General features: G+C 48.4%; 1 protein-coding gene across 5 annotated transcripts in view; it reads left to right on the forward strand.

The window, feature by feature from the left end:
* The window catches only part of SH2B2 (SH2B adaptor protein 2), a 70,343-nt gene that overhangs the window by 22,971 nt on the left and 22,171 nt on the right, over nucleotides 1-25,201 (forward strand). For 4 of the 5 annotated variants that reach the window (XM_065573392.1, XM_065573391.1, XM_065573388.1 and 1 more), the window contains exons 2-3: nucleotides 12,930-13,817; nucleotides 21,934-22,035. In XM_065573392.1, coding sequence (XP_065429464.1) covers nucleotides 12,957-13,817; nucleotides 21,934-22,035 — 963 coding nt within the window. In that variant the 5' untranslated portion in view covers nucleotides 12,930-12,956. Of the gene's footprint in view, nucleotides 1-9,161; nucleotides 9,503-12,929; nucleotides 13,818-21,933; nucleotides 22,036-25,201 lie in introns of those variants that run through there. The other variant, XM_065573389.1, reaches the window with a different exon arrangement.

Raw genomic sequence — 25,201 nt, forward strand, 5'->3', positions numbered from 1 at the left:
GCATCAATTAGCTGGCTTATTATCTTTTTCATTCCCCAGCACTCCCACCCTGCAAGCATTGCCTTGCTGTGGGAGCGACCCAATCTACTCCTTCACATTTTTTGCATTTCTCTCCCTCTGTGCTGCTTTGCACCCTGCTTTACATTGTTCAGTGCAGCTGCTCGTCAGGCTCCAGGTGCTATCCCAGTCACTGCAATAACCGCTCACATCAGAAACTTCTTGGCCTGGGCTCTTTATTCTGGATTTACCCGCCTCAAACAGCATTTGTTATCCCCAAGTCAAGTTCCTTGATTGACCACAGTCCTCTTGTGATGTTTCTCACCACCTGCCTTGGGGATGCAAGGGTGTGTTGAGTGTTCTAGTCCTTTTCCCACATCACCGTTCAGATACTCAGTTCTCAGAAATTATTTCTATGCTGTTGCTTCATGCTTTGCTCTCCAATTCAGTATGAACATCCTGAATTGGCATTGGGCGTCCTGGTACCGTGGTGATGGGGATAGTATAAAGACCCAGGTAGTTCTGCTTAGCACCAAAGTCCTGTCTAAGTAGTGCTTTCAGCAGGTTCTCTTCCAACCATCTTCACTGTGCAATAGGCTGCCCTCCACCCCTTCATCTATATAAAGCTGAGTGGGTGTGTTGTAACCCACTGCTAAATGTGTATTGCAAATCCCCGTGCCCAATCCACAGAGGATAGGAATCCGTTACAGTGGCACCTTGGGAGCTTTGGTTCTGTAGCGCAAGCGGTAGCAGCTCCTGTTTTTAGCTCTGGAGGTGCCTGGTTCAGTCCTTGGTGCAGTGGTCAAGATGGCAGCCGTCGGGGAGGAAAAGGGATTTAGCTATGAACACCACTTACAAGTATTTGTGCAAGCACCATGCAGAGAAACCTAATTCTTTAACATGGGTTTATCTAGAAGTAACGAGACAATCATACAGACCGAATATTAGGAAACGTACTTCCTAGAGCTGAGCACTGCTAGGCTTTCCCTGGGAAAGTGGTTGATGTCTCTCTGAGCCTTGGGAAATGCATTGTCGGAAAGAATCCAAGGGATGGTCTGAATAATCGACTCGGTCTCTTCCATCTGCGTAGTTTTTAGGATCAGTCAATAAGAAGGCGCAACAAAATGGATGTCTGATCAGGGCTGCTGTTCCCCTGGCCTTGAGGTTTTCTGGAGTGCAGGTGATCTGTACCGGTTCCCGTGGATAGAATGCAGCACTCTGTCCCTCAACGTGCTTGAAGCATTGATGGATCGTTTTCCCCTGTGATATCCTGGCTGCTTAGTGATCTGTTCATGGATCCAGAGTCAGTCAACCAAGTGACAATCATCCGTCAAGTAGACCTGTCTTCAGCTGTCAGCCAGGGGATGGCGAAGTAAGGAATGGGTCAGAAATTGGACAAAGCTCCTTCCATGCAATTTGTGACTGGGTCCCAAAGCCTGGATCTAGCTGATGGAGAATCAACCTGACAAGCAATAGTTCAGCTGTCAGCCCTGCTCAGCACCAGTGACGGAGGAAGAAAGATAAAAACAGGGGTCACAGTAATGGTACCAAATAGGGAGTCTGAGGGTCTCGGTTCAGGACTGTCTATAAAGAGAGGAGATATGATGTTTATTGGAGAATTCAGATTAAAATTCCATAGCACGCAAGGTGTGAAACCAAACGTATTGGTGTTATTAAAATTTATGCAGACTGTATAAATGGTTGGGTCATGCATCTTTTGTGTTGTTTCAAAAAGTCATGGATACAAAAATGGATCAAAAGACATGACAGAAATCCAGCCCAAGAAATTAATAGGCTGACACTAAAATCCTGGCGTTGGTATGAAAGACCTGTAGAACATCTTGGGAACAGGGGATAAATAATATCTTCAGAAGTAGTGCTACTTCAGGTCCGTTTTTCCTAGGAAACCAAGCTACACTCCAGTCTGAGTGTAAGTAAGCCCTATAAAGAATACGGCCACGTTACCAAGTCGGGATTGTGGAGGCGATACAGGATCAGTAAATCCTGAAGGTGAATCATGGTGGGAACTTTCAGATGGGGCTCCTTAGTGGCTTTATGAAAAATCAATAATCCTTTTGCATGGTTGTAATCCTAAAACAAATGCAATTTATGGCCTCTGAGAAGACCGTGTTTCCCAGGATATAAGGCAGAGGTGGAATAACCCAAAGCAATAAACTAAACCAGGTTCTTAGGAGGAAACACTTTTTTATTTTTATTTTTTCCCTCCTGCATGCCTCCCTGGCCTTGAGACTGGGGTGGGAATTTTCAAAGGTGCCTACAGGAATTAGGTGTCACTCTGAATGAGGTGCCTAATTCCCATTTAGAATCCTGATTAAAGTCACTTTTGAGTGAGCAACTACATTGTCTCCAACTTTCTATCCCATTTGCTAATGATGGCAAACCCCCAAACATCCAGAACTAGGAAATAAATGATCCCAACATGCCCAAATAGTTCTCTCTCACCCCAGAACTGTAAATATTTTCTTTAGTTACAAAAATTAAATGTCCCGTCATGAATAAAATTGCCTAAGGCCATGTTCTTTCTGGTGTTCAAAATGACCTAAGTAATTTGACATACAAACAAGTAACCTTTTTATTGTCATTAGTCCACATCCTGGTGTGTTTTCTTCCCAGCTGGTGTAACAAACTAACCTGGTAACAGACACATTAATGGAAATTAATCTCTGAATAATTAGTAGAAAGGTTTTATTGTTCTCTTCCTGCTTTCCCAACCTCTCACTCCCCTTCCAAGTGGGGGGGGGGGCAGGGTGCAGCTAATTGTCAGATGAGTAGCCAATGAACTGGCACCAGGACACAGGCGGAAAAGCATCTCATTTGTATATTGAGGCATTCCCCATGATTTCTCTCACTGGTCTTTTTTCGTTTCCATCTGCAGCAGTTGCCTGGAAGGGTAATTGCACAGAAAGCTAAGACCTCCCTGACTGGACCAGGGCTAAGGAAGGCCGGTTTGTCTTGGCCTTTCTACACAACACCTTGTCGCCACTTGATGGCTCTGCAATCGTCAGTGTGAGGGTAGTTGTATGTCTCAGTTGGGCGCTCAATGCCCAGCGGGCCCCATCGCACAAATCGTTATCATAGTCTGCACTAACTGATGCCATGTTAGCAAATGCTGCAGAGAGGGCGAGGACTGACAGGACTGTGGAGATAGGTGGGGTCCCTCCAGGGCGGCCGAGACTCATCAGCAGTGTGGTGCATGGGAAGCCTACCTGGTCGATCCCTGGGCTCTGCCTGTTTTATGGCTAAACTGAGGAATTTGTTCTCCAGGAAAAAAATCCCCTAAACCAGAGCCTTTTTTTCTTACGTCCACCACAAGACTCAAGGGAGGGTGGGTGGAGGCTGATAAAATGGGATCTAGATCTAATGTGTTGGACATTGCTTCAAGATGGGCTTGAATTGCTACGTCTGAACCCAGCCTTCCTCAAAGTTGAGGGGGATTTTGAGCTAGTTCTGGTTCGGAGACTTCTCTAGTTCGGCAAAACCCGTTTCATCTCTCCCACCCTGGCAATCCTTGCCTAACTCCTGAGGTGGGTGGGTCCAGAGCACCAGTTCCAGGGATTTCTTGGAAGCCTGTGTTTAGACAGGTGTCTTCTCGGCAGTTCCACTTCAGTGGCTCCATCAACAGGCGCTGGGTCTGCCTTCAAGGCATTTCCTTGGTACTGTGTAGATAACGTTAAATAGAATCCTTTATACCTTTCCCCGTTCTCTCTAATTCATCCATCTGGCACTTGGATCTCCCCAGGGGCAGAGAGTGGGAGTGTATAACTGAGGCGATAAAAGGCTGTTGTATTTATTGCTTCCTGAAAACAGAAGGTATTACTGCTGACCTCCTTCGCCTATACCCACTGTCTGTGGGAAGCTGTTGTTCTACTGAATGGAACTTCTTCCAAACTTGTCAGCAATTTAAAAAGTCAATAGAGTTCCCTGCAATCAATGCTGAGTTTCTAGCCAGCCCCGTTCTCACCCTGCCACTGTGTGCTGTGTTCTGTTGGCAAAACTCCTCTCTGAGCCCAGTGTAGTGCTGGCCAGGGTGAAATGCGAATAGCCTCACGTGCATGCTTGCTGGAGCACTCTGCACTGGCTGTTCTTGGGGTGTTAGCAGAGGGGCGTTAGCTGCAAGACTTCACACTCCGCTGCAGTGCTCTTGCAGATGGCGAGGTTCTGAGATACTGCAGGGATCAAATGTCCCATTCATCTTGGATTAATAAAAAAAGATAGACTCGCTTCATATGAATAATAGTGCTGAGGGAAATGTGCCAGTCTGATGCGACTACAGATCAAAATCCTTTCTCTATGAAGCAATATGACACACCTGTATAGTGCCTTCTGTTGGAAGATCTCAAAGCAGTTAATGAACTGAGCCTCCTCGTTCCACCGGGACACGTACAAAACTGGGGGCTGAGCTGCGTCAGTGGGACAAGTTCCCAGACTTGTGCTTTGCCACAGATACATCCTGCCTGCAGGTACAGCATGGGCCGCCCAGGGCAAATGTTCCCCAGCACCACCTTACCATGGCCGCTCATCCTTGGCTTGGAGGGATCACCTCCTTGGAAGTGACACTCTTTGGCCCTGGATCTAGCTGCTGAGATGCCCAACGAGGGGGACAACTGTCGGTGTCTGCATGTAAGGTGACAGTCTCCCGACTAGGAGGAATCTGACCTCATCAAGCTCCCTTGCCAATGGTTTTTATCTCGGTACATCAGCTCCTATGGCCTGTGTGATGCAGGAGGTCAGACTACATGATCACAACGGTCCCTTCTAGCCTTAAGCCGTGTGATTTTATTATTTATATTATGGTACCACCCAGAGGTTCCATTTGCATAGGGCAGCCCCTGCCCCAAAGAGAATAGCTGAGAAGGGGAGTATTATTCTCTCCATTATACTGAGACCAGTGAAATGAGTTGTTCATGGTCACACAGGGAGTCTGCTGAGCCCAAGTCTTCTCAGTTCCAGCCCTGTGCTTAACCATGAGCTCGTCTTTCTTCTCAGGATGCTGTTCTGATGGGACAGAAACACCCGCCCCACGCCCTGATGAACAGCTCCGCCTGTTGCTGTTTGTGATGGGGGCGCCTGCCCTACACTGGGCTCTAAGGGGTTAATAGAGCCCTAGGGAGACTGTGCAGGAGGCAGCCAATCATAGAAGGGCTGGGAGGAGCAGCCAATCAAGGCCCGGTAGGCCCATATAAGAAGAGCTGCATGGCAGAGCAGCTCCAGTTGCTCCCTGGAGCTCAAGGAGGGAGGACTTGCAGGAGGAAGAAAGCTAGCACCTTGGACAGAGCAGTGCTGGGTTGGATCAAGGGAGTGAGAGCGAGTTCCTGGCTGACTGCTAAGACTGGCATGCTGAAGCCCTGAGATAAGAGTGGAGAAGGTGCTGGGGCTGCGGGGAAGGGGCCCAGAGAAGTAGACGGAGAGGTTGGAGTGGACACAGAACATGGCTGCCATCTACAGGGTCCCTGGGCCGAGACCCAGAGTTGTGGGCGGGTCCGGGTCCCTTTTCATCCCCACTCGCCTCTGAGGAAGAAGCTGGACCGTTGGACTGTGGTACAATCCCCTGGAACGGGGGTGGGGGGACGGACATGGAGTGTGGCACAGCCGGAGGGCTGTGTCCTGAAGAGGATGCCGTGGTCCTTGGAGTGACGTCGGTCCTGGAGCAGAAGTGATGGCGGCAAGACATCACCAGAAGAGGGCGCACTGGCAAACAGAGCTAATTCCCAGGACAGCCAGCAGGAGGCACCGCAGTGGTGAGCGAATCCCATCACACTGTTGCTCAGCAGTGAGCGCTGCACCCTTTGTAGAGCTCTACAAAGTGTGAATGCAGAGTCCAGGGTGACAACCAGCGTCCTAGCAGCCCACTAGACAGGTGCAACATCCTGAAGCATCTAAACCTATAAAATTACTCCAGTGTCTGCTCCCTCTAAGACCAAACAACGCTGAAAACTGGGCCAAGCCAATGAATAATTCACTTCTCGCCTGGTTCACTAAACTTGTTAGAGAATCTTAAATACATGGAATAATTTCTAATAATCCACCTGGGATAACCGCTGAGCTGCTATTGGCTCCTTCCCTTGCTCTCTTCTCTGTATGGTGGCTGCTCCTCTCTTGGGGGCTAGGTGGTGGTGGGGGGTCACTGTTAAATATTTATCCACCGTTAGCGCTGCTTCAGTCTCCCTTTCATCTACATTCTAAATGAACATGGCCCCATGAAGGGGTTCTCCAGTCCTTTTGTATTGCAGACCTTTTCATGTGAGAGAGAAACCCACCTCCCATCCCCAAACCCACCACATGGTTTCAGCCAGGCACCTGCAGGGGCCAGAAAGGGATTTTCTAAATGCTCCTTCCTCTGGAGTATTAGGGATGGCCATAGGTGGAGAAGGGACATTGGATGGGGGAGGCAGGGCAGGGCTCTGGGGTGGCACTGAGCATTCTCTTTCTGGTTCTTGGCTGGCTGGTTCTCTCTCATGTGCTCAGGGTCTAACTGATTGCTGCGTGGGGTCGGGAAAGAATTTTTCCCCGGGGTCAGATTGGCAGTGGAGGTTTTCGCCTCCCTCCGCAGCATGTGTGTGCGGGCCGCTTGCCAGGATTATCTGGGTGTATCTCACTGAATCATTTCCCAGCCATTGCTGGGTGCAATTTGGTTCCTCTTGTTCTGTGCCAGTGGCACATAATCTAGTTTTCTGTGGGGCGTAATACATGGGTCTCATTTCGGCTGTTGGGTTAGTGCACAGCTGCTGGGTGGTGGTCATGACCAGGAGGTCAGACTAGATGCTCTGGTGTTCCCTTCTGGCCTTAAACTCTGACACTGCTTAGGTCTCAGAATATCCAGTTCTGCCCACTACTGAGGAGGGACTGCACTTTGAGAATGGCCGATCTCGCTCTTTCCAAGCTCTGCAACGTACTTGTTGGGCGATATTGGGCAAACTGCTTCCCTATGTTCTGCCTCCGTTTCTCTAAAATGGGAATCATGGAATTCTCTGTTGCATTACAGACAATGTGAATCTATGTAAAACAGTTTTCAGACCCTACTGTTAGTACAAAGTAGGGGTGGGTGGGTGTGATTTCCAGACTTGTAAAGCTGAGAATCCATTTGTTCTTTCTCGGGCTGAGGGTACCCATGTATCCACACAGACCTGTACCCATGCATGGCGATGGCTAGTTAGGGGTAGGGAGATATTGCGTGCCCAGTTTGTTGGGAGAGAGGGTTTATGCCAAAAGGGGTCTCTCACTTTATCCCCCATGCTCAAAATCTGCCTTTAGACAGCTACCAGTCAAATGAAGGCCTCCTCAGCTGCGGGACAGATTTGCACAGCTGTAGAACCGTGAATGCACCTGCAGAATGGGCTACTTGTCAGTTGCTTTACTCGGGGCACATGTACGTTTGCACTAGAATCTGGTCCCCCTCCTGCTTCCCTTCACCCAGGTGCTGCAGCTGCTTCTTGGGATGCTGCCCTGCGTAGATCCTGACACTGATGAAGACGAGGGAGAGGCAAGGCTTCCCCGTAATGAAAAGGAATTCTTCGAACGTCAGCCACACAGCTCCACAGCAGCACTTACTGGCCCTGACTCCCCTGCCCAGTAGGGGAGAGATTATTAGCCCAGGTGTGGGATTAATTAGTTGCTAGGCTGGTTTAACAAATGAGCATGGCTCTCTTTCCACCGAAGGTGTTGCTCTGTTGGAAGCAGGGGCAGTCACTTGCCCCAAATTGTATCCAGAGGGGTGAGGCGGATTATTTTTGGCTTCCCTACCAATGAGTTCAGGCAGCATGTGCCTCAAAAATCTATCTAATCCTGCTGCTTGGCTGTCAGGGGCTGGGTGCACTCTGCGTTCCCGATTTGATCCGTGTGACATTCCCTGCCCTTGACGCAGTCCATCCCTGCCATCAATAACGATCAGCATCAGACTCCCCTGCCCTCCCCCCTCAGCTCCTGTTGGCTTGGTTTCCCATCAAAGCATTATTTAATATCCCTGGGTTCCCCTCTGCACCTTGCTCTCCATTGACGCTAACTGGGAGCAAGCCGGATTTATAAGCTTGGTAAAGCCTGTGATTATAAGGCTCGATGCTGTGCATGGGTCTCTCCCTGGCTTCCCTGGGAGTGTCAAACCCAGGGCTTGCGCAGAATTGGCTCCTTTACCCATGATCATAGGAACAGGTGTGATCTCTTCACCTTTCAAGCACTAACGAGCTAGATCTGGCCACACCAGGCCTGTGAGGTAGGGAGGTTTCACCCTCATTTTAGATAGATAAGGAAACCAAGACACAGAAAGGGTAAGTGACTTGCCCAAGATCGCATCATGAGTCTGTGTCAGGGTGGGGAAAGAGAGCCCTGCAATCCAGACGCCTGGGCCTGTGTGTTAATCTTCGGCAAGAGCTAGTCCAACTCTGGCATTAGCAGCTGTACTCATCAGTGGATAAACCTGGAAGCTCAGCCCAAACCCCGTTGCTTTTCTCTGCTCACCTCATCTAGACCACGTCGCTGGGCTTTCTGCCTTGCCTCTTCCTGTGTCGGCTTGGAAGGTTGTCTCTGGGCCAAGCAGAAGCACATTCAGGGGCTGACGCTCGTGAGCCTCTGTCTCTGCTCCAAACTTGATCCCACGGGGGATTTCGAAAGGACCCTGCACTTCCCCTGGGGAAAGTGGTTTTACTTTTAAGCTCAGTTTTCCACCCAGCCTCTCTGGGGACAGATGCCGAGGAAGGTCCAAGCAATAATAAATAAAAGTGATCACACTTTCGACTCTGGGGGTTTGTGTCCAGAGTGTTTAAAAGGTAAGAATCACCCATAGATGTTCCAATAAATGGCTAAGAAACTGTTACAGCGTCCAGTAGTGTCCTTATAATCCCGGTTTACAGCCATCTATAATACCTTCTACTGCTGTGCATGTAACCACCTATAGGATGAACTACTCATGCCCGTAACATGATAGAACCCCTATGAATCATTTATTAACCCTTTATATGCTATACATGTGCCCTTAACAGAAAGTGTGAGTAACAGGGTGGAGTTGAGGACAAAGCAGATGTATTTACGTTTTGTTTTGTTTTTTCTCCTCACCGGGCAATTCAGCTTATTAGCCTGCGGAATGCTTTCCCCAGGGCAGAGCTAGAAACCTGCCTGAGCTGCACAAGCCCTGGAGCGTATGCTGTAAGGACCAATCCCCTCTAGTCCCACCAGCAGACAGACAATGACCTGCCCCTGAGGTTCTTGACCAGCAGTGGCCTGTAGAGCAGAATTCAACCAAACAGTTGCTGGCAGTTTGCATCGAACCTGCTGACCACACAGGGCTGGCTGGCTCCTCCTTGCTTCAGCTGCTGAACTGCACTGAACAGCAGCTAAAAATATCACATCCTTTCCTGAGGCTACTCTTCAATGGCAGCCTTTGCAAGTAGCTACATCAGAGCTGTAAGGAATTGTGAATGGGAGAGGAGGCGGGACAGCAGGATCCTGAATGGGAGGGGAGGCCGATCTGGAGACGCACGCGCTTCCTTTTAAGGTACGGGCCGCCGAAAGTTAGAGAGCGCCTGACTTAATGAACCCAGCAATGAAGTGTGACTTATGTTTCCCTTCCCGTCATTTATCTGTCTTGTCTATTTAGTGTGTGAGCTCTTTGGGGATTGGGTATGTACAGCGTCCGGCACGCTGGGGCTGGTGATCTCAAGTAGGGCCTCTAGTCTTTAACCCATGATTTGAGGACTGCAGTAACTCAGCCAGAGGTTAGGGGTCTATTTCAGGAGTGGGTGAAGTTCTGTGGCCTGGGATGGGCAGGAGATCAGACTAGATGATCACGACAGTCCCTTCTGACCTTCAAGTCTATGAATCTACTGTACTACTGATAAAAACTGTGGGGTTGTACATTTGTGCGGTGTTGATTGGTTATGCAAGTCAGGTCATATCTCGCAACAGGAGGGATCTGTGTAGTTAGATACATGATGGATGGCTGCAAAAGGCAGTTACGATGGCCTGTTAGCTGGATAAATTTGCTGGCCCCAGGAGCAATTCCTCATGTTAATTGCTCTAACCTTGGTCACGGTATTGGCACCTTGACATCCAATCCAAGATGAGAGGGTGAGTGTGTGAGGGACCTGAGACCACTACAGCAGCCCCTCTCGGTGTGCTGTGTAACTTCAGGAGCAGATGAGCATGGTCATTTCCAGCTAGGATTTAATACTTAGCGGGGCATATCGGGTCCAGATGTGCTCCTGAGAAGATGAGTGACTCCCCCAGGCGGCAGGCCATGGGTGTGGATTGGTATCACTCTGTGATGGGTTGGATCACAGAAACCCCCTTAGGAACTGCCAAGTGATGTGCCAAGACTACTTCTGCCCCTGCTTTCCCTGCCAGCTCGGGATCCCAGCACCCTGTCTTGCTGAGCCAGACACATCCATCTGCTCCAACACAGACCCAGGGTCTGAATTACTTGCCCCAAAGCTGCAGACTTAACTGAAAGCAGCTTACAGAAGTGTTCTAGTCTTTAACACTCAGGTACCCATCTCCCAATGGGGTCTAAACCCAAATAAATCTGTTTTACCCTGTATAAAGCTTGTACAGGGTAAACTCATAAATTGTTCGCCCTCTATAACACTGATAGAGAGAGATGCACAGTTGTTTGCCCCTCCCCCGGTATTAACACATGTGAGTTAATTAATAAGTAAAAAGTGATTTTATTAAATACAGAAAGTAGGATTTAAATGGTTCCAAGTAGTAACAGACAGACCAAAGTGAATTACCAAGCAAAATAAAACAAAACATGCAAATCTAAGCCTAATACAGTAATACAACTGAGTACAGATAAAATCTCACGCTGAAAGATGTTTCAATAAGTCTTTCACAGACTGGACGCCTTCCTAGTCTGGGCACAATCCTTTCCCTTGGTACTGCCCTTGTTCCAGCTCAGGTGGTAGCTAGGGGATTCCTCATGATGGCTCTCCCTTTTCTCTGTTCCATCCACTTATATATTTTTTGCATAAGGCGGGAATCCTTTGTCCCTCTGGGTGCCCCCCCTTCTCAATGGAAAAGCACCAGGTCAAAGATGGATCCCAGTTCAGGTGACATGATCACATGTCACTGTCAGACTTCATTGCCCACTTGCCAGCACACGTGTATACAGTAAGACTCACAGGTAAAACAGAGCCACCTGCAGTCAATTGTCCTGGTTAATGGGAGTCATCAAGATTCCAACCACTATTAATTGCCCACACTTTGCATCATTACAATAGGCCCTCAGAGTTATATTTCATATTTCTAGTTTCAGATACAAGAGTGGTACATTTATACAAATAGGATGATCACACTCAGTAGATTAGAAGCTTTGTAATGATGCCTTACAAAGAGACCTTTTGCATGAAGCATATTCCAGTTACATTAGCATATTTTCATAAAAGCATAGAAAGTGCAACGTCACACACTCCACCTCCAGAATCAGCAATAGCAGAGGCTGGGTATGGCAGCAGACTCCTTTAACTTATTCCAGCACAGAAGCAAAGGCAAAGGCTGGCTTTTTATGCCTTTGCAGCTGTGCCTGTATTAACCGATCGGGGGGGGTTCCCTTGTTGCTTGGATGAGACCCTCCCTGCTCCTGTGGTCGTGCACTGACTCCATCTGTAAAAGATGCCGTCTCCCGAAATAATCCCTGCTCCTGAGGCAAGAAGGGAACAGCATTGCAGGAGGACTCGACCAAAACAAGGTGCTCCACTCCACGCACTTCTCCCTCTGGGCAGAGGATGAGAGAACAAACGTGGGACAGGTGTGTGGCCGTGTTACTGAAAGCACTACTGGAAGGCACTCATGCGACAGTGTAAAAACTTAGAATAGACTAGAACTCTGAATGGATGGAATTTCCTGTTTCCTCGTTCACTGTGTGGCTCCGGAGGCAGGTTGTGCATAGCTGGCTCTGTACGTATGCCCTAACTTTGACTTATCCCTCTGAACTCCCAGCAGTAATTTTGTGATTTCCCCCCCCCCCCCATGTGGTTGGTGGTGTCTGCCTAGCCCTGCTGCATCTGTCTGGGACGCTGTCTGCTTCCGAACGATACACTTGGATAGTGTGCTGATAAGAGACGTCTAAGGAAAAACTTTGCATCACAGGAAGTGGTGTTGGTGATTCCGTAGACGATGCTCTTCCTTCTGAGTCCGTACTTGTCTCTGTCCCAGTCATGATGCTGAGAGAACCATCTGTCATTGTGAAATGGTAGCACTCTTCTTTTAAAGGACTAGACTGTTGATCATTGGGTCCTAGCCAAATCTGTATTTGGTATTTACATTTTGCTTACCAAAAAAGTCTCTCTTGTAGCTTCAGTTGGACAGGGTACTCTTCTCTTTCTGCCCTGAAGGGAAGTGTTGTAGTTTGCTGTTAAATGGTGGATATGTTCTGCTCCAGAGGTGGATGCATTTCAGTAGTGAGTGAGATCATCATGGTGCAGATGATATATACAAGGCCTGGTTTTCAATTGTAGGCCTCTAATTTAAGGCATCCAGTTCCTCATTTTGGGTGTTCATATTGGTACTTTAGCTGTGAAAATGCTGATGTGAGCACCAGATGTGAAACGGGATGTGCTAACTAAGATACCGATGTTCTAGAACCTGATTCCCACTGCCCCACCACCCTGTAAAGCCCCGTGGGATCCTTGGAAATCATAGCCATTACTCAGTGGTCTTAAGACATGGAACATGTTAGGGCTAGCATCTGAAGTGACATGATCAGAGAGGCAGAAATAAGGTTGCACTAACCATAGTTTTTCATGCTTTCTAGACCTGGTGGAATGTTGTGACAGCAGCTGTTTAAAATGTTACATACCATCAATTGTCCTTGTTTTTCTTGTGGATTCCCTTGGCCATGGGTAGTTCTGCAGTGGTGTGTGTGTTTGTATTTGGAATTCCTTATCTGAACTGTCATTAACCTTCTCTTTGATTTGCCTTTGCAGTTTGCTGGTAGGTGGAATGGGACAGTCATGAATGGTGATGCCCTTTGCCAAGAGTCTTCCTCCCAGCTTCCCGACTGGAGGGAATTCTGTGAGCTCCACGCCCAGGCTGCCGCGGTGGACTTTGCTCAGAAGTTCTGCCAGTTCCTGAAGGAGAACCCCCATTACGATACCCCGGGGGCTGAAACCTCCTTCTCCCATCACTTTGCTGCCAATTTCTTGGACATCTTCAGCTTGGAGGTCAGTAGGGTGTTTGTGTCTGACTCCCCGACCAAGTACAACATAGTGCCCTTTGTGGGGCTACAGAACTGCCACATGCCTTACGGCCGAGACATCCTCCAGAGGAAAGAGGAGACCTCCACAGAATCCCTGGACAGCATGGACAACCCCGTGAACTCCAGCCGATATCTGAGCCAGTCCCAGCAGGCTCAGGCCCACAAAGTTTCTTCCTACGGCCACTCTCGGAGTTCAGAGGACGTCTCTGTCCATGCTACTTCCAAGCCAAAATTCAAGAAAGGCTTCTCCTTGAGGAATATGAGCCTGTGTGTGGTGGATGGCATGAAGGAGATGTGGCACAGGAAGTCCTCTCCGGAGCCAGGCGTGGAGGCCACGCAGGGTGGCAGGAGGTCAGAGAGAGAGCACTGTCCCTCTGCGAACAAGGAACACAACGACATGAGGGAGAGATGGACTCACAAGCTACGGCTGTCAAAAGTCCAGTCTTCCAAGGTGGAACTGGTGGATATTCAGAGGGAGGGCACCCTCCGCTACATGGTGGCGGACGACACGAACTGCGTGGGTAGCTCTCAGTGGCAGAAATGTCGGCTGATGCTCAGGAAGGCTGTGAAGATGGAGGGAGAGAGGTTCCTGCTGGAGTTTTATGTGCCTCCAAAGGTAGGTCTTGTAAGCTCTTCATGGTTGAGCTTCCTATCTATATTGACTTGCTTGGCCGCAGGCTGCAGAGTTTATAGATGTGACGTTCCTCGCCCCGAGAGGCCATAGATCCCGGCTGACACGTCTTCGAGCTGCGCTTCATCAGAGCTCCAGACAGCCGTGACAGTTTTACAGCTTTCTGATGGGCTGGTGTGCTGCTGCCCGGTGATGGGTGTTGCTCCTCTGTTGTTTCAGATGGTCTATTTTAATCCTCCACCTCCCGGTCTTCATCCACTCTATGGGATGAAGCATAATTCAGTGTTTTTGCTTATTTTGTCTGTGCCAAGCTCTCCACCAAGTTTCTGACAAACCATGTTACTGTCTGCTCAGACTTCCTGATGCCCAGTGCTCCTAGTTCGTTATCTATCTTATAGGTCTTTGAGCTGGATTTGAATAGGGATTGGAGTTTTTTTTTTACCACCACCAGTGTGCCTCACCTCAGAACTGGAAGATCCACCTCCTAGGGGTGAAAGAGGAATTTAGTATCCCTAATCATAGAACTGGAAGGGATCTTGAGAGGTCATCTAGTCCAGTCCCCTGCACTCCAGGCAGGACTAAGTATTATCTAGACTGTCCCTGACAGGTGTTTGTCTAACCTGCTCTTAAAAATCTTCAATGATGGAGACTCCACAACCTCCCTAGGCAATTTATTCCAGTGCTTCACCACTCTGACAGGAAGTTTTTCCTAATGTCAGTCCATTCAGTCACTGGCCTCTCAGTTAAGACTGAAAGCAAAGGGGCCAATTGAGGCAGGCACAGCTACTGAGGCTGTCAACGAGCCTTTTATGATAGTGACGCTTCCCAAATCCATCACTAAGGAAGGATGGCCTAGTAGTTAGGGTTCTAGCCTGGGAGTTGGGTGACCTGGCCCCAATTCCCTGCTCTGTCACCAACTTCCTTACCAGTTCCCCTCCCCAAGCCGTCCAGTCCCTCAGGGACTCAAATGGTTCATGTTTGAGTGCTACTTTGTCTGGATTTTAGGGACAAGGTCTGATTTCAAATAGCAAGAAGCACTGAAGGCATCCATCTGCACCCGCCTAGCGACCCTGTCTTGGGATTCATGTAATACACACGATTTGTACCCCAATCAGACACGCTCAGAGCTTGGCTTTTGTTTTCCCTCATGTAGACGGGGATCAAACTGGTAATCTCGTTACAGGGGTGTAACATGACTCTGTAACATGGATTGGTTCCTGTCTACACGGGGAAGAGCAAGCGGAGTTATTCCTGGTTGGCCAGGGTGCTATCCAGCGAGTAATACGATGCAGTATTTTTTTTCTGGTGGTGATGAGCCTGGACCCATCATCTTGTGCTGTTGTGATTGCTGCCATCTTGGCTGACACTAGCGATTGAGCCAGGGATGTCCAGAGCTAAAAGCAGGAGCTGTTATCGCTTGAGCTAAAGAGCCACTGCTACAAGTTGGGGTGTAACAGCCTCGGATCCTCTGTGGATCAGGCACCGAGAGGGCCCTGTAACTTGCACACTTATAGGTTAGGAACAAAGCGTGGGTGACTCTCTCTAGCTTTCTATCCTCTTGCTATTTCTTCTCTTCTGTCAGCCACGTGGGCAGTCTGTGATGAGTCAGCCGGGCGTTTGGGTGAACTCGGATCCTGGTGTTTACCTGGCAGGAGACTGAAGCCAGGAGCTCTCCCAATACACCAGCGAACTTCTTTCTAGTAGCTGTTAACCTGCAACGTACAGGAACCGCCTCTAACCTTTCATTTCTGCCGGGGAAACGTTTGGAGCCTAGGCTGAGTCTCCATATCTCCCTGCCCATTAGCTGAGAGGCTAACGAGGCTCTGTCAGGTGCTGCACTGACCGTTCACCAACTGGATGTCAGGGATGTAAAAACAGCTTGGGATGAGCCTGACCAGTCCTGAGTTCTCTCGGCCCATTAGCATTGTCACTCACGCTTCAGACGTGCACAGTACAGAGCCTGGACTAGCCCTGCCCACCTCCAGGTAGGAAGGCAACTTGTGAACCCCACACCCATGTTTTTGACAGGTTCAGATTCTCTGTACCGCTAGGTAACTGTAACAGGGGATAAAGAACTCCAGCCATGCCCCCTTTCCTGCCCTCCGGATGGTACATTCCCCCTAGAGATGGGCTACATTGTGAACCTCAATTCCTGACCCTTTTTTAATTTAATCAGAATTGAACCTCTGCTCGTGCATAGGAAATAGCATTGAGACCATTGTGAGGGAGTGAAAAGAGGGGTGTAGAATTGAGTAGCTGCTTCAGCCTTTTCTGTAGCTTCTCCACTGTGATCCTTTGCGGTATACTCAGACATCTTTATCTGAGAAATGTGGTGGCTTAGATTGAATGGAACCTAGACCAAACCTTCCCTAGTTTTGCCTAATTGAGTCCAGCTTCCTTGGCCAATTGTCAGTGACATCATCCTGACGAGAGAGAGCGTTTCAGCACATGGCCTGTAGCTGCCTTGGCCACTGGAGACTTGTAAGGGTGCCGCAGGTCAGGCAGGTAGTGATATGTCAGTAGGTGGCACTCTTTCCTCCCTCACCCCTGAATCAATACCCCGGTACAGCTTTAAGAGACGGCTGCTGGAGGCGCTCGCTTTCAGGTGAGAAGCAGAGCCAAGGTACTAAATACTTTTGATTACTAAAGGTCCCAGGGCACTTTGCAGCAATAATTATGCTGCCTCCAATGTCCTAGGCAAATCCAACTTTCTATTCCGCTGACCTAAACTGCAGGGGAGTTTTCAACTGGAAATTGAAGTTATTCACTTCTTTTCCAAAAGTGTTCCTGTGCACTGTTAAACAGCTGCCGTGTTTCATCCCAGCACTGGCCGCATTCAGAGGTGGATGAAATGGTTCTTGTGTATAGTTTGTGGAGCAGTGAGTAAGTCTGTAAAGTGCTGTCGCCTCCTGTGGGATGAATGGAGCTAAAGAAATGTAAGGTGATTATCATCTTTCGGCCTGAATCTCTCTCCGGCATTTAGGCTTGCTGCTACACACAGACACACACACAGACACACACACAGACACACACACACACACACCCCTCTCTCTCCTCCAATAACATTTCAATGAGAGAGACGAAAGACAGTGTCCTCTGCCAGGAGCATTCTAGCCCATATAGTAAATATTGTTCCTGTTTCCTCTTTCGTAACACACCTTCCCAAATCTTCTCAGTTACTTACCTTCCTGAACATTTATTTATTTATCTATTTCTTCCCTGCACTCTTTTCCTTCCATAGGGTCCTAAAGAAAGCTTCAGAAAAAAGAGCCAACTGCTATAGATTAATTATGCAATTTAATATCTACCTACCTGCATGTCCCTCTTTACCATCAAGTATCTGAGCATCTCCCCAACGTGGCAGAGAATTATTATCCCAACTTTAGAGTTGGGGACACGGAGAGACTGAATGATCCACATTATGGAATGGACCCATATGGTCCCCATAATTACAGTAGCTGGGTCCCTCACTGTCTTTAATGTGTGTACCCTCACAGCACCCCTGTAAGGCAGGGAAGTGCAATTATCCTCCATTGTACAGATGGGAAACGGAGGCATGGGAGAGGCTAAGTGACCTGCCCGAGGTCACCCAAGGAGACCATGGAAGAGCGGGGAATTGACCTTGGGTTGCTCAAGTCTCAGGCTAGTGCCAGGGCTGCTGGACCATCCTTCCTGCTGAGATTAAAAAAAAATTATACACTGTTCTTACCTGTGGAGACACATTAATTTTACTTGGCGTGCACGTTGCACTTTTTCTCTTCAAAGCACTGTAGAAACATTAACTAATGCTTCCAAGTAGATACCTTTTGCAGATGAGGTAGTTATCACTAATTAAATCGGAGGTTATTAAACATAGATCATTTACTTTTGTGCCATTTATGTTGTTGTTTTTTGTATTTCATTCATCTTCCACAGTGGAACAAATGAACTAATCACGTTCACTAGTCATTTCACAGTTTGGGCCTCCGATACTAAGTCCCTGATCAAAAGCCTATCCGAGTCCGTGGAAATCTCCCATTGATCTGAAATGGGCTTCAAATCAGGTCCTTACTCTTGTTGTACTTGGGCTTACAACTTGGCAGAGGAATGTTTGCATTCAATAAAAATTGTGTGTGTGATGAGAGAGAGAGAGAGAGAGAGAGAGAGAGAAATATATACCCTTTAGGAAGATATTTGAGTCAAATATAAACTGTTTCTCACAGTGTATTAACCTGAAATTGAGATGGAGGAAAAACACCCTTGTACATACCAGATCAGAACACATGAAAAATCCATTAGGGTGAAACCATTTATAGTGTCTGAATTCTGGGTGTCATCAAACAAGTGAAATATCTGGTTTCCATTCACTGACTTCTAACCTTTCTAATGTCCCCTAGGGAACTGGAGACCGAGTGAGGGGGTTGGTTTGTTTATTTATTTAATTAATTTTAACTGCATTACCTTCCTCCCCACCCGCTTCCCAGCTCCCTTCCCCCTGCCCCAGAGTCTCTTTCTGCACTAGCCGTTAGGGCATGAAAGATGCGCAGCTGGCACTGGCTCATCTGGGAGCAGTGCTTGTGAGTCTATGCGCAGATTGATACGGCCATAGGTTTAACCGGAGCCGTAACTGCTGTTAAGCAATATTATAGCTGGTAATAGGTATTTTTTCAGGTTTGTTTTTATCTCCCTTTTAAAAGAATCAGTGTTAAAAGGACACTCTTTTAAGTGCTTTTTATGAAAACAGTCTTGTCTTTTATTGTTATCGTTACAACCTCCTGAAATCTTTCGCTTAAATTTCTTTCCCTAATGATAGCTATCTTCTTCATTTGGCAAATGTTCCTGTACTTCCACTCACAACTCCACCCTTTGAGAGGCACTGATGCATTAACCTCGCTTTCTTGTACATTTGTGGGAAGAGAACTTACATTTTTGCTCCTGAGCGTGCACAAGAACACATTACTTTGTTTTTGTGTGGGTCCTACAAAAATAGGGGCGAATTGGGTTTTCATTTAAAAAAGAAAGAAAAAGAAAAACCCCTCTCTAGTAGATGTTGTACTTTCTAACAAAGTTAGGTGTGTATATATTTTCCCAAAGCAACAGTGATTGAAAACATGAAGGGAAATTAAATGTGGTGCTTGAAGTACCTGGCAGCAGCCCATCTTACCCTTTGGTGTTATACTAGCAGTTTTGATGGTGATTCAAAGTACAAAAACCTCCCTTGCCTGCCCCCATTTATTCCTGTGATGAGTCTCTGAGCAAGCCCTAAAACCACCGCCCAAGCGCAGGGCCTGAGCCTGCAAGCGCTTAAGCAGGGAGTAACTTTACTTACCTGGGGAGTCCCAGTCCTTCTGTGGGACTAGTCACATGTGCCAGTGTTTTGCAGGGCTGGGAACTCGGTGAAGACTCCCTCTGTTGGCTCTTTTGGTTGCCGTCCCTGAGAAGAGTCAGAGCATGTTTTCCTTCCACCCCTCAGAGCTGGTGTCATATTTTCTTCCCTTTACACAGCTGCTTCCTCTTTTCTGATCCACCTCTGGTTAAAAATAAATAATAATTAAAAAAAACAAACAGCCCAGCAGCTTCTGCAAATTCATTGCTTCAGACCAAGCATTAGAGGAGCCACTGAGCTGCTGCAGTGGTCCTTGGCTCTGTGGACGCTCCGCACTTCCAAAGATCAGGGCCCTTCATTCATTTTGAGTCTTGCAGTGAAAGTAACGTGGTCAGAAACTCCCAGGCCCAGGCAAATGAAATCTTAGGGGAAGGGAAAGGCAGCTCTTGGTTCCTGTTTCACAGCAACACTGATTTACAAAATGAGAACAGAACCCTGTATTAATAGTCTGTGGCATTATGCACTTCATGACCCTGTTTCTATTATTGAAGGGTCTGGAGGCACGTGGGATAACTCATCGGTTTGCTGATGATTACATTGCCTTCCTATTCCTTCTCTAGATGCTTGCTTTGAATTCAAGTGCACGGCTTCAGGGAGGATTAGCCAGTCTGTCTAGTTAAGAGAAACTCTCGCTTCCAAATGCCTAACTGTGATAATTCTAGGGGGCCAGTTTACTAGAAATCTGGGGATTGTTGCTCAGATGTGCTACTTGACAAGCTTTTACTAATAATCATGTTGCATTTGTATAGCACCTTTCATTCCGAAGCGTTGTATACATTTAGGGCCCAATCCTGCAAACACTTGCTACCAGTTATAATGTTTACTAGTGGCGTGCATCCATTGGTTTCATGGGAGTAAGTACTACACTCAGTAGCAAGTGTTTGCACAGTCAGACCTGAGGCCCATTCCAGTACCACTGCGGGACTGGGAGCTTTGAAATCGACTTCAATGGAAGCAGGACTGAATTGTCTTCAGCACGCAGCGCTGTGGAAATTCAGCCACCTCTAGGGTGGAGGGCAACAACCAACCATTATACACCTGTGAGGGGAAGGTAAATATTTAGGAGATGGAGGTAACGGAGGCACAGTCTAGTCCCTTGTTCAAGGCCAGACAGCGCATCACTGGGAGAGCTGGGAACAGAACGCAGGAGTCCTGACCGTATTGTCTGCTCCCTCTCCCTATTAAAAAGGAGACGCCACAAATCTGGAGCTGAGATACACAGCAGCTTATTATTTATCTTGCCCTTAAGGGTGCAAAGTGCTTAGCATGCATCAGGTTGTATGTCTGTTACCAGGGCTGCGGTGGTGCATAGAGACCATCCCATTGCCCAGAGAGAGCAGCATTTATGCCTCTGAAATTGCTTGTTCTTGCCTATTGGGCAAGACAGGAGGGGGAGGATAGGAGGAGAAGATTCACTTTGAAAGTGTCTTCCAATGCTTAGTAAAGAGCCTTCATCACGGAGATCGTTACAGACATAGGAAACTCTTCTCTGTCCACTGAAACACAGCTACTTCTGGGGTGGAACACGTGAGCTGCCCAGCAGTACACTGGGCCGTAGTACTGTACCACAGGAGACAGAGGAGAAATGCAGTGTAGGGGGCTGGAATAAGCAAGACCAGCAAAAGTGCAGCTTTGGCCGTGTAAGTTTGGCCACAGCAGGAGTGCTTTGCCAGCGTAGTATTCCAGTACAGCTACGTGCAAAGCACTCCTGCTGTAGAGCCGGTGCAAATTTTTATCCCCATCTACAGGTAAGGACACAGAGGCACGGAGAGATTAGAGATTTGGGGCTGGGACTGTGCTACCTTTTGTGTTTGTATAGACCCCAGCACATCTGGAGGATCCACTCATGTACAGCTTCAATTGCTAATCACTCTCTCCCCCACTTGGACAAACTGGCCTTGCTGAGGTTTGTAAACCCATCTCTAGAGTCTGCTGCCGGGATGGGTGTGAGGAAAGATGTGGCTGTGTCTACATTAAAGAATTTTAGCAGCAGATTCCCACTGGTGCTGCTGTCAGTTCAGCTCTTCCAGGGGGTACCCTGGGGCTGGAGCCTCTTGTTGGGGTGAATCATGGGAACTCAGTTGACTGCAGTGGAGCTAGGTCAGTTTACAGCTGTGGAGGATCTCAACCCTAGTGCAGACGAGGCTCTGGCACATTGTGTTGAAAAACTGGAAGCTACCAGAGCTGCATCCCCACTAAAACTCTTACTGATGCATCTGAGCCGGTGGCAACCCCAGTGGGAAATTTTTTGTCAAAATTCCCAAAGCAGATGTGTCTTCACTTACCTATTGAAATGCCTCTCTCTCTTCTAGATAAACTGTCACATCCCCCGTCCAGCTGCCCTTTCCAGGCTCTGACTCCCCTTGCCTTTTGTGCAGGCTAAATATTTCCTTGATCAGATAGCATTATTTCTTCCCAGCACATCTTAATAAAGAGAGAGAGAGATTAAAAAAAGAGAGAGACATTAATGTAGTCAGCAGAACTGGAATGTCAGCAGGCGCTGAAATAAGCAAGCGGGTTGGCAGTGAAATACGCTAACTCTCCTATCTTCCACCGGGGCGTCTCTTGGCTTAATTAAAAGATCTTGGAGTTATCAGGCGCATGAGGGAAATCAATTTTTTTTTTAATAACTGCACAGACTGGGGCGGGAGCTTGCCTTGCTGTGAGCTGGGCTGTATCGTCCATTGGGAGAACTTCTATTGTACAGGCCCTGTTCATTCCTTTTATTTCTTCCAGGCTTCCAAACCTAAGGTCAGCATCCCGCTCTCCGCCATCATTGAGGTCCGGACGACCATGCCTTTGGAGATGCCGGACAAAGACAACACCTTTGTGCTGAAGGTAAGGTTGCTTGGCTACCCTGGATGCCTTGAGACTGTACTGAACCCACCAAAGCTCTGGGCTTCTCTTCCCCACTCCCCAGCAGCCAGTGACTGCACAGATCTGTTGCCTGTGCCCTTCCCTCCCATCACATGGTGAGGTGACTGAGGGAGGAAGGGCACTTGGCGTCCATGGCGTGGATCCTCTCCCTGCCGAAGGCTGGCACCAATCAGCTGTGCACCATGCCACTGCCAGCTGTTTGCCTGAAGATCCTCTGGTGCTTTAATCTACCCCTGAACGTAGCGTACACGTATAATATTAAGACTCAACTGCCCTGTTGCGTTTGTCTTGCCGTTCCTCCTCCATGGCCATCTTTATGGAGTGTGGAAGGGGCAGATTAACTGATAACAGTGCTGGACTATGGAGACTCTTAAGGTATGTCTACACAGCACACTAACCCCTTGCCTGTGGGGCTTGGGTCCACACCTGCGTGTTCACGCTTCATTGTAAACCTGGGTTTACATTGGCTGGACCCGGGTCATCCAGCCATGCTAACGCATCCATGCTATACCGTGCAGACCTTCTGACTTGGGTTTGCGGCTTGAGCTGCGTCCACACTGCAAAATGGCAGGGCTTGGACCAGAGTCACAGCAGGACTCGGGCTGTGACCCCCTCCCTGCCCTCCCTTCCCCTCCCCACTACCAGGATCAGAGGACCTGGGCGCTGAGTGCTTGCTGACCCGAGTCAGACTGATTTGTGTGTAGACAGAAGCAGGCCTTGGGCTCACACCTGAGTCAGAATCCAGGCTTAGTGTGCAGTGTAGACATACCCTTAAACACAGTGGCCCCAAACAGTCACTAGTGATGTCTGTCCCTGAGGCAAACCCTGCCTCCGCTGTGCCAACCCAGGGCTTGGTAGCTTTCTCCAGCACTGCGTGGGAGCTAACTGGTGGCATTACTTAGCGAGTGCAGTGAGGTCATGAGGCTTGGTTCACGGGTGTTTTTCAATGGAAGGTACTCCAGAGAGACAAGGTGGTGATGGTGCTGAATCTCTGTCCCGAGGGCACAGGCTCCGAATCAGGGCCAAATTCCATCTGTTTGGCTGGGGGAGGTCTGGTGCGCTGCCAGACTCCATAGGGCTGTCCTAAAATGACTATAACAATGGCATGTATGTATGATACTCTCTCTGGCTTCTAGAGCAAGTCTGCTCAGTTTACAAGGAAACTGATGCATTTTCCCGATGCACATCTCCTCCCCCTGGGATCTGCCAGTTCAGCTGGGCTCTTTCTGCCTTATCTGAAAGTTCCCAGCCTCCCAGTCACGGTAACAATAGCTGTTTCTAGCAACCAAGATTCTGTGGCTGGAATCTGGGTAACAATTCTGTTGCTGATGCATGGGGGAGGGATAGCTCAGTGGTTTGAGCATTGGTCTGCTAAACCCGGGGTTGTGAGTTCAATCTTTGAGGGGGCCATTTTGGGAACTGGGGTAAAAATCTGTCTGGGGATTGGCCCTGCTTTGAGCAGGGGATTGGACTAGATACCTCCTGAGGTCCCTTCCAACCCTGATATTCTATGAATCGGAATAGAATCCTGCTTACTCTGAGCTGTGAGGATTTTGCAGAGCTAAGAAAATTAATATTTTACAATGAAGTCTGAAGGTTGGAGACTAAATATGCAACCGATCTGTCTTGGTGCCATTTTTGCACAGTTACTTTTCTGTGTTGGACTACACCTTACAATTCCCCAACAATTAACTAAGTGCTCCCCTTGTATCGGCTCCTATACTTCTCTCCCCGTGCTAGCTGCTAGGTGCACTTGGATGATCATGTAGGGTTTTCCATTCTTTTAGCTTCCAATAGGCGAACAGCAATTCCTTGCTCCCTGTCTTAATCAGCAGTAAAACTCTGCAGATGGAGACTTGGCAGCCCTGAATTTTACTCCTGGCTCTGGCACTGTGACCTTGGGCAAGTTAATTCTCCTCTGATTTGTTTCCCCTCCCACCTTTTGTCTGCCTTGTCTGTAATCTCTTCAGGGGAGCTGTCTCTCCCCATGTGTTTGGATGGTGCCTGGAACAATGGGGCCTCTAGACAAATAGAACACAAAGACTATCTGCTTTGTCCTCTCCCTCTTAGGGGCTGCATTTGGTCTTTGGTTGCCTTCTGGGCACCTCTCCATATAGAGAGATTACAGAAGAGGCTCTCCCCTTTTTAAAAAAGGGTTTGTTAGGTAGACAGCCCTGTTTGGCTGGCAAAGGGTGGATTCGTCCACACTCAGAGACAGTCATGCTTCCTCTGTCAGGGAGCTGCGCCCTGGTATGTAAATGCGGCTGTTCTAGGCCACTAGAGTGTAGTGATGGTTTTATCAATAAGGGGCTGGCAGATGCTGTTTGATCTGTGGGAGCCTCCCTGGCATTGGAAGCTGTACAGCCCCTAGGGATGAGGAATCACACATAGCAGACGGGAGAGCAGATAGTAAAAGTCTGTCGCTCGCTCGCTTGCTCTAGAGACTCCAGAGAAGAGTTTCCCATAAAATACAATTAATTAGCTTGCTATCCTGTAGAGCGTGCTGGTGGCAGCTGCTGCTAACAAACTCCCCCTACAAATGGGGATTTCATCCCACTGGGTCTAAGCAGAAGGGGTGGAAAATGTCCGTGCTGCCTGCTGAGCTGGGAGGCGGCTCCCGCAGCTGGAGCTGAGCTCTGCCTTTTTGCTGCTGAGTTTCATTCCCCGCCATCCAGGTCCCCCCCTCCCTCTCCTGCCCCCAAACCCCAGAGCTCCTAGAATCTGGCTCAGTGCATGAACTCGCTCGTCCTGGGCTGCCGCGCGGAAGCACGCACTGAATGCTGAGTTAAAATTACATTTTTTTTTTTTTCAAAAGAGAGTGCTTCGCTCTGACTAATGCGGCTGCCACTTCACATCAGCTGCTCTCTATGGGATGTTTGTGTTAATGGACTATCGCTCCCCATTGAGCCTGATCAGAAACGCTTACGGCTACAGCCAGGAGGTTAGCATGCATACGTGAGTGAAAATCGCCTTAGGTTTCTAGTGCACCAGCATCCGTTCCAGGGCTGGGCAAGCACTACGTGTTTGTGAGCATCCAGAGATCCAGCTGCCTGTCTGAACTCTCCAAACGACACATGTCCCCAGAATTGGGAGAGGACGGTTACAAGATCAGGCGCTCTCAGGATAT

This window comes from Chrysemys picta, chromosome 19, assembly GCF_011386835.1.
Source record: "Chrysemys picta bellii isolate R12L10 chromosome 19, ASM1138683v2, whole genome shotgun sequence".
Lineage (NCBI taxonomy): Eukaryota > Metazoa > Chordata > Testudines > Emydidae > Chrysemys > Chrysemys picta.